The 9711-nt window shown below is 37.4% G+C and overlaps 1 protein-coding gene across 2 annotated transcripts; it reads left to right on the forward strand.

Annotated features, from left to right (window-relative positions):
* Positions 1 to 215: 215 nt before the first annotated feature.
* STEAP1 (STEAP family member 1) lies at positions 216 to 8905 on the forward strand. Of its 2 annotated transcripts, XM_061468422.1 has the most exons (5): positions 216 to 242; positions 2809 to 2913; positions 4405 to 4917; positions 6367 to 6531; positions 8291 to 8905. In XM_061468422.1, exons 1-5 carry the CDS (start codon positions 231 to 233, stop codon positions 8546 to 8548), a joined length of 1053 nt encoding a protein of 350 aa, XP_061324406.1. In that variant the 5' UTR covers positions 216 to 230; the 3' UTR covers positions 8549 to 8905. The 2 variants fall into 2 exon arrangements, with proteins under 2 accessions (XP_061324406.1, XP_061324405.1); XM_061468421.1 differs by lacking the exon at positions 216 to 242 and having other exon boundaries at positions 2646 to 2913.
* Positions 8906 to 9711: the final 806 nt, after the last annotated feature.

Below are 9711 nucleotides of genomic sequence, written 5' to 3' on the forward strand. Positions count from 1 at the left end.
CCCTGAAACTCTTTACAAGGGAAAACCTCTCATTGACTTTGGATGAGATTTTCTTGGGGTGATGTCTGCACAGTGTGAGTACTTGTTGGTTCAGCCTTATAAAGAGCCTGTTTTCTTGGTACAAAATGCAGTAGCGTACTCACAGTGTTGGGAAATTGGCTTCCTGCAGCTGGATATCCTCCATCCCCATCATCAGCTGCCTCCCAGAGCAGAAGGGGTGTGCACTGTGAATGGACATTACTGCAACTGTTGTCTTTCGTAACAGTTACGACTTCTGTAGGGCTATAAATGGCGAGTTTTTGTCTCCCACAGGACTCCTAAATTTCTTTCTTCAGAGGTATTCCAAAAAGATGCATGCTGTAGATGACTCCTTTCTGACAATTCATAGGACAATGAATAGTGGAATTGTAAGTGAGTTGTATTTAAGAGTTTCCAAGGCTATTACTGTGCTTTGTTACTGGGCCTACTCAAGAAATAATTTTGCGTTAAAACTGGTATCAGAAGCCAAGGGGACTGTTGTCATTTGGCATCTATGTTTCCTTGCATGCGGTCGCTTGGCTGTAGCCCATCTTTCCATGGATGAATGCTCATCCATGGAAATGTGGATGGAAAAATGCATTCATTTTTTTCATACACTTTCTTCTTTTTTTTCCATTTTGTTTTCTGCTGCATACACCATTAATGCTGTACTTAACATGGTATTAAACATTGTTTCCCAAAATAACCATTAAATCAGCATTTAGGATCAGCAGCTGTCATTCCAGCTCATGCATATTTTGTTTCTCATCATGGTACATCTTCATCAATACAAACCTTTGCTTGAAAACCATTACTGGGTTCTTCATTTCTAAATTTTCTAAATTAGGAATGATAGTACATGAGAATCAAGTGAGTCAAGCTCTTCCACACAGAGCTTCACAATCTAAACATTCTTTTGGACCCCCAAGACAGTGTGGTGATCAGAAGAGGAAAGTTATTGAAGTGACTGGAATCACCGTGTAAGCTCACATAGACTGGGGATATTAACAGTTGAAAGCTCAGTGGAGATCAATACAGAAAAAACAAATTAAAAATAAAACAGCAGAAAAGATCCAAGCCACACACTGTTTTAACAATTTTAAGAAGTCAGTCTCATTATCTAAAAGAATAAAAAGTCAGTCTGTAACTTTATGTCCTTTTATTAAAAAACATTATACTGCAAAAAAGCATTATACTGCAAAAATCAGAGGGTAGGCCCCAAAAAGAGTAAAGAGTGACTGCAGATATGACTGCCCTTCATATAATGAGTTCTTTTAAAAGTAGATCTGGAGCTCAACCTATTTGTTGCTCTTTTTTTCCAGGTAGGTAAGTTATATTGAGTTCTGTTGGCATTGCCATTGTAACAGGTAGAAATACAGCATATTGAAACATACAGAAGTTGAAATTCTTAACTAATCATGGGACTGCATGAGCTGAAGTTTTATGAAGATGTCTGATAGCCTGAAACTTGTGATAAAATCGCTGGGATTAGACATAGGAATAGCAGGGAAAAACAGAAATGTGCCTTCCTCAGCCCATGCTTTCTGTGTGCAGGATACACAAAACATCCATTGGCTGGTGTAGGGAAGGGTTAACAGCCTGACCTTCAGACAGAAGCTCTTGTTGACCCTACTCTGCAGCACTTGGCTGAAAGGTTATGCCCAAAGGTAGAACTTGCTAGCAGGAGGGAAAAATCCAAAGTGAAATACTTAGGAAAAGAATACTTTGGCTTCAGGAGTCTGGTGGCCTGGCAGAAAGCAAACCCTCATAGCAGACAGTACGAGGCTGTAGGGCTTATCCACTGAAGAACCAGACACAGTAAGAAAAGGTCAACTGTCAAAGTCTGATTTGTCCATACAATTTCCCAAAAGGTTTATGAATATAAAAGAATGAGTTGTTAGCAAAACCGTTTCCTATCTAGTAATTCAGCTGCTCAGTATGAAGGTACATGGAAGAGCTACTTTATCACTGTTTTAAAGGTAGCCACAGAAAATCAGGCTGTAGTATGGCACCCAGACCTTCCAGTGGTGTGGTGCTAGCACCTCTCCTCCTTCAGTGTGCAACAGTGGGATGCACACATGCGATCCTGATGCAGGGTCCTTGCAGTTCTTGTTGTTACTTTACAGCCTTCAAGATATTGTCTTTCCTGCTATCCTAGGATGGATTTTCAGAAACATCCATCAGTTTATCTATTCTCCCTCATTTTTTTTTTCCCTGGCTTCTGATTTCTTGTAATCCTCAATAGCTTAGAGTTTCTGCTGGTACTTGTGGGTGATGAGTACTGCCAGTATACCTTGAAACAGCATGAGCAAAGCTCCAGCTGGAATTTCCTGGCAGTCTTGAAGGAAGAATATACCTCTAAAGCCGCTGAGTGACTGTCAGGTAGACCAATCCTAAAATCTAAAAAATATTAAGAACAACACATTTGCCTGGGCTTCTTGGATCAGCAAGTCTCATGAACTTTCCAAAAATCCATCTTCATAACATTTTACATGTTATTTCCATAAGCTGTTTCACACTTATTTGCTATCATTTAAAAGCTTTCAGTGTGAGTTAATGCCTTCATTCCACTGGTGACATGGGCATTTAGCTAAAATTTTTCATCGATGATTTTGTTCTGAAAAAAATAAGCAAGATTTTCTGTTATCTTTTCAGAATTCAGACTTTCCCTAGATTATCACACCTTCTCCAGTATATGGGTGGAGGAGAGGGAAGAAAACATTTGAAGGCCCCAAAGTTCAAGTTCAGGGCTTTTCAAAACCTGTTTTACATTCTGTGTTTGCTTTGCAGGGAATTTCTGTAATGGAGAAGAAGGAAAGTGATAAACATGCCATTGATCAGAATGCAAGTCAGAACATCGTGCCAAGAAGAAATATGGGAAACTTTGGCAACTTGGTAATGTTTCTGTAAAAAAAAGTTAATAAATAAAAAATAAAAAAGTAAAAAGAAATAAAAACCTGGGTAAAAGTTTAAAAAGCTGCAAAAACAGATGAAGTTCTGTAAAAAAAGCAGCTCCAATGTCACCCAGAATATTGCAATCTTTCATGTGATTTTGTCTGTCGAGGTTACCTCATCTCCAAATGGGATTTTTATGAGATAGCAGTGCACATTTTTTATCTTTCTGTTAAAACAAAACACCTGTGTTTCTCCAAAAATGAACGCAAGATTCACATCTACCTAGCCTTACCTTATTTACAAGCAGTAACTTGTTTGAATTGACCCCTTGATCAGCTTCAGTATGATATCTGATTCTTGAGCATAAAGACAGATAACGTTGCTGAGATAGGAAGTTCTCTTGTATCTTAGCAGGATGCTAATTTACAACTTCCAAGCTACTATTTGTCTTTCTCAAAACGGACAGTGCCATTTTGCTTCTGGAGGTCTGGACATCTGCTACATTAGCCATTCTAAAGCTGAGCCATTGCATCACTAGTTCAGTTTTACTTTATATTGCACAAGAATATTAAAGGACTTACCTGTTTATTACCTAATGTTATCAATTCTCCACTGCTGGTCAGCTCTCTGATGCATCAAGTGCAATGTCCTACTGTTGATACACGTGTTTTCATTTTGTATGTACAACGGTCATATACCTCTTCCATGAATCTTTAATCTTCCATGCATCTTTTATCACCATGTAATACAGTTTATAATATTACTCCAAAATCTTGTACTAGTTTAGCCCCTTCTGAAGTCTGTGATAATTCTGCCAAGATCTGTGAGACTAGAATCAAGGCATGCCTATTTGGCAGCAGAAAATTCAGCTTTTTAACCTGAAGTGACTCCGTTTCACAAGGTTTAAGAAAAGTTAAGAAGACTTTGTGAAGGAGAGGAAGAAGACCATAGGACTTGATGCTAGGGCTGACCAATGTGCAGCTTGCCTAATATGCTGGACCCCAAATATTTCTATTTACATCTGTATTCCCCAATTAAATGTCATTAAAATAGCAGTGACTGAATGAAATATTTTAATGTCTTGACACTGGATGCTGTTATTTTGCATATTATTTGGGCTACATCATGAAGTCTGTAGCTGAAATTTGACATTTGAAATCTGTAGCTCATATCATAAGAAGCTGTAATGATGCTTCACATAATGTAATTCATCTTCCCTTGTGGTGTAGTTAACTTCCTGAAAATTAAAATCTATTTTGAAATGATCACAGATAATGAATGAAGAATGAGAAATCTATGTTAAAAGTGCCTGGCTTAACTACTATGTTTTAAAATGCTATGTTTTCAAACTACCTTGTTTATAATAGTGTGTATGTTTTGTATATGGTTTCAGTGCAGTACAGTGTAAAAGCCACAACGGCAAATACTGCCATTAGTGAAGTTTCAATCTTCTCTTGAACTCACTTGGTATTTCCTTTCTGTCCTTTCCAGAATGTGGATATGCAAGTCACCAACCCATCAGAAGCAGCTGCACTTTTTAATTTACATCGAGCACACCATTTTAGTGAGTTTGAACACTCTTCAGAACGACACTGCAAGCAGGATCTGTTCCCCAAGTGGCACTTACCAATGAAGATAGCATTCGTGCTCTCATTATTAACATTTATTTACACTTCTATGCGAGATGTCGTATATCCTTTTATAACCAAAAAGGAAAACGTTTTCTATAAAATTCCGATCCTTGTCATAAACAAAGTTTTACCAGTGGTTTCAATTACCCTTTTAGCACTAGTATATTTACCAGGAATATTAGCTGCTGGTTTCCAGTTGTACTTTGGCACCAAGTATAAAAGGTTTCCTCAGTGGCTGGATAGATGGATGTTATCAAGAAAGCAATTTGGACTTCTCAGTTTCTTCTTCGCTACAATGCATGCCTGCTATAGCCTATGCTATCCAATGAGAAGATCATACAGATACAAGCTGCTGAACTGGGCATTCCAGCAGGTATGATGGGTATGCAAGCAGAATTATTCAGAAAAAAAATGTATTCAGAAAATCCTTGGTTTTGATCATTCAAGCAAATCTGGATGGGGGGAAAAGACTGCCTTCCCCTGATTTTGAAGCAGATCCCTACAGAGCACTGTTAAGGGATGGAGCAGGACCTAGTTGTTAAAGCATGTAATAGAGAGTCAAGAGTCAACACAGCTGTGCCAGTGTGTATTAAATAAGTCATTTTCTTCATTTGGGATTTTATATCTCTGCAAAATGCACATAATTATACCTGCCTCACAGGAACATATAAGTCTTTGGCACACTATTAATGTGGATCAACCTTCTCTGCCCAGGTGGAATCTATCTACAAAAACTAAGCACGTACCATTTTTAGACATCTCCTTTCTAACATGAATTAGCTAACAATGAAGGAGGGCTGAGCTAAATCACAATAATCCGTATTTGCCACAAACTAAATTTGTGAACACTGATGTCTCCACAATTGGGATAATGCACACTAACTTGTTAAAAGATAGAATTTCAATCATGCTTCTGAGTCATGGACAATAATTGGCTTGCAAAGCTCTCCAAGATCTTCTGTGACTAGACAGTTCCTAATACTTGCATATTACGTTGAGTGCAAGGACTATTCAAATATGAGGTATAGACTGCAAATGTACATTTTATTACCCCCGAAGCCTAATCTAGAGTTTAGCATGATGTTACAAATTCTGTAAACAGTTGAACCCGTTGAAAACTGAAATCAGCCTTACTGGTAATCTGATTTGAATGGGTTACCAGAAATTTCATTGAGATTCCAGTCTTCAAGATGAAGAAATTATCATATTTGAGGCATATTACACCATGGTGAGCACTAGCAGCATCAAAGGGCTGTTGTAAGTAGTCATAAATAAGAGAAGTTTTGACATCAGTTTATTAAAATCACAATCTTTTCCTCCATACCAGCTGTTGTATTCAGTGAAGTTGAATGTACCAAGTTGTTAAGCTGTTTTTAAACAAATAGAGCTAAGCAACTATCTTGGAAGGATACCATCATTAAGAGTGCCTGCTGAATTATCTCCCTAAAATAGTGCTTTAATATATTTCCTGTTATAAGCTCTCAGATATGATATTTAGCCATAGACAGAATTTTTTTGTCAAAGAGTAAGATTTCTCCCGCTGTGAAGGCAGGCTAACAGGCCTCAGAACCAGTCTCTCCTAGAACAAGACACTGATGAAGTCTAAATTCTTCTAATTTAAAATCCAACTTTGCTTTGCACATAACTGCAGTTGAGACTTTGTCATTGGACATAAATAGCGGTTACATTCAGAAACATTCAAGAAAAAAAAAACCTGTGTTTCTTGGTATATTTCCTTAATATTATGGTGAAAATAGGTGTATTTCATGCAAATGGTAGAGTATGCCAGTCTTTCATGTTAAATATGGTGTTTGTTTGGCAGGTAAAACAAAAAAAAGAAAATGCCTGGATTGAACATGATGTTTGGAGAATGGAGATTTATGTGTCTTTAGGAATTCTGGGACTTGCTTTGCTGGCCTTGTTGGCAATAACATCAATTCCATCTGTTAGTCACTCTTTGACCTGGAGAGAATTCCACTACATTCAGGTATGCATAAATGTCATTATTGCATGTCATTAGTCCTCACTTGTAGGACTGCATGTTATCAGCTAAGATCATTAGGAGTTAGAAATATCAAACGCAGAGAAGTTAGAAAAACCAACCTAAGAGTTTGTTTCGTACTCTGTCAGTTGCTTTGCAAGAAATGTTTATTTCATCTGTTACTTTGTCAGGAGAAAAAACTGTCAGGTTCAGGGAGTAAAATGGGAAGAAAGACAACTCCAAACCACTTCTTCGCTCCTCTGCCTTTGTGATGAGCAGCAGTTGTTCCTTCAGGACGTATTCTTAGGTCAAAGACCTCTGGTGCTGAAGGCACTTAAGTCACCTTCTAGGTATCTTATGTTTCAGGAATGCCCTGTATCCTGCTGAATTGGAAGTAGGTGGTATTGAACCAGCCAATGCTGTTCCTACATACCACAGTGCATAAGGAGAAATGCTTGTTGCTCCCTTGGAGCTACCTTGGCAATTCTTTACCAGATGACTGGAAAGTCCAGAGGAAGACTTCTGCCCAATAATATATGCAAAGATTTTCCATTAGCTTCATAACCCCCACCAAAAAAATATCCTGAAAAGGAGACATCTTAGAAGAGATGCATAATCAAATGCAGCCAGTCCTTAGTTCGCTACAGATGTGCTTGTTTTGTTCACCTAAGCATCTCATTTGCTCTTAGTTATCCTGTATCATAAACAGTAATAATAAGGGGTGGCTCTGCTGGCATCAGTGTGATCACACTAAAGTTAAGCAAGTGTTGAATTAAGTCCCTGAACACCAAAATCTTAAAATTCAATGACTTAATAAGTACCTGACATTAGAAAATTTGATCTGAATTTGAAAAGTAGCTCTGAAATATGCATCTTCCAGCAATTACTGATCTGAGATTCTACCCACTCTGTGGAGTACATAATTTGTAAGAAAAGTTTTCAGCTCCACAGAGAATATATATGGACAGGTCTAGGAGACAGCCTCTGAATGAATGACTGCTTTCAGAACTAAATTAACATGGTGAAGAAACACAGAAGAGTAATACTACTATATTAGATTTGTTTTATAAACAAATAAACTTATGCTCGAAAATCTGATTCTGTAGTTTTAGCAGTTGGAAAGGCAGTGTTTGTCTTCACTGGTGGGTAACTCCATTTTTCCAACAATATCAAGATTCTTAGGCAGCAAGAATCTCAAAATTACTAGTAACTCTAGCATAAAAAATCCTTTACTCCTGTATTTAGTAGACATCCTAAGCCAAATTTTTCACTATAATGGAATGAAAGACTTCAGTTTCCCGTAGTTGTGCAATGGCTTTTGTCACAGTACTGGACTTACTAGAGCTTCTGATATTAATTGACCTTAAAGTTTTTCTTTGCAAATAATGGAAAACCATTTATAAATCTGCTTTTGAACTCACAATAATTTATAAAAAAAATAAAGTAATTTGGGATACAGTTGACATCTACAAATTGAGATATTGAGAACTGACCCTTTTTCAGGACCAGCCTGTAATCTGTAATCTCTTCTGTGTATTAGCAAAGTGCATGAAAAATGTGCCTCATCTGTTTTCTCTTACAGTGGCATAGAGGGGTATAGCTGGATTATTGAATTACAGTTCTTAAATTTAATTTAAAGCCAATAGTCTCTTTTCTTTGACTTAGGTGTGTTGGTTGAGGCCTCTCCTGATTTCCATGTTTGCTGAACAAAGTACTTTTTTTGCCAAGTTGGAAAAAAAGCTTACTGTTTTCTCTCTCTTTTCAGAGCAAGATGGGATATTTAGCTCTGCTGCTATGCACTGTTCACGCACTGGTGTTTGCTTGGAATAAGTGGGTTGATGTTAATCAATTTATTTGGTATACACCACCTTCATTTATGGTAGCCGTTTTACTTCCTATTGTAGTTCTGCTTTGCAAATGCATATTACTCCTCCCATGTTTTAGGAAAAAGATAAAAAAGATCAGATGCGGTTGGGAAGATAATGTACAAACCAATCAAACCAGTGTAACTTCCAGACTGTAGCTTAAATATGGACATATACTTTGTATGTATGAAAATCTGCTCAAGGCCATGAAATGTTCACCCGCAAGCTCTGTTTTCACATTTTCCATAGACGTTTCTTTCTCATTTTTCATTTCAGCTTCAGGAACATGGAATACTTGATGCAGTTCGAACTTTTTCTAAGACAAAGAGTGGAAACATTCATTTTTCACTCTATTCATTGTTACGGTATCTGATCATTTATTTCTTCTGACTCACTCCTTCTAAAATCCAAGGTCTTCATTGTCTCAATCCTAATTCTTTCAAAGGCAAAAGCAATCATAAAGCATTGTTACAGATGACCACAGAAAGTCAATAAAAAATTACACCACAAAACCCTGGAATGCCTCCCCCAGCCGTATTTGTTTGCTCCTTCCTTAAATCTCCAAATTACAATGGGACAACAACTAGAGTATTTATCATCCCATTCCCCCTTATTGCCTGCATCCTGTGTTTCATTCTGTGGAATGGGGACCTTGGCACATGAACCAGACAGAAGCTGTGTATTCCCGACAGGCCTTGAATTTAGGCAATTGAGCAAGCACAATTGCAGGGAACTTTACAAGGTAAATCTCTCCTGAGGCTTGGGCACAGTCTAAAAAAAGATGGCGATCTGAGTCTAAAAATTAGGTGTGTCTGTTTGCTTAAAACGATAAAACATTTCCCATTTTTTATTCCGTGAACATGTCCTTTTGTTTCTGATGCTGGAAATTTTCCATGCTTTTGACCTAAGCCTACAGTAGTTGACATGTGCTAAGCTTTATTTGCACAAATTATTCCAGTGGGATAACTCATGTCAGGTAAATGTGTTTTTGTGTTTACTCTAGGGATAGCACAATTGTGTGACTGGAAGAAAAACATTAAAAATAGACATTTGAATTTTGACATTGATTTGGTGAGATTTTCATGTAAAATGGCTTCTGAATGCATTTGCTTTTACAAGAATTTTCACGTAAACTATTTAAACCTCACTTTCCTTATGTTGCATAAGTCTGGCTGAATGTTTTAAATTAATAACTCATTTCTTAGTATCTATTTTTAAATATGTTATGCAGTAGTTAATATTTTCACCCAGCACCAGGAACATTTCTACCACTCTCTGTGAATGAGTTGACTAGGACATGGACTGACGATGCCACCTGTTG

The sequence above is a fragment of the Pezoporus flaviventris genome, unplaced genomic scaffold (genome assembly GCF_033815535.1).
Source record: "Pezoporus flaviventris isolate CSIRO_AGI_PZ_B2104156 unplaced genomic scaffold, CSIRO_AGI_Pfla_v1 ptg000047l, whole genome shotgun sequence".
NCBI lineage: Eukaryota > Metazoa > Chordata > Aves > Psittaciformes > Psittacidae > Pezoporus > Pezoporus flaviventris.

Coding starts and splice junctions, on each gene's coding strand:
- STEAP1 (XM_061468422.1), top strand. Junction 4,918..6,366: donor TGAACTGGGCATTCCAGCAG/GTATGATGGGTA, acceptor TTTGTTTGGCAG/GTAAAACAAAAAAAAGAAAA. Junction 6,532..8,290: donor GAGAATTCCACTACATTCAG/GTATGCATAAAT, acceptor CTCTCTTTTCAG/AGCAAGATGGGATATTTAGC.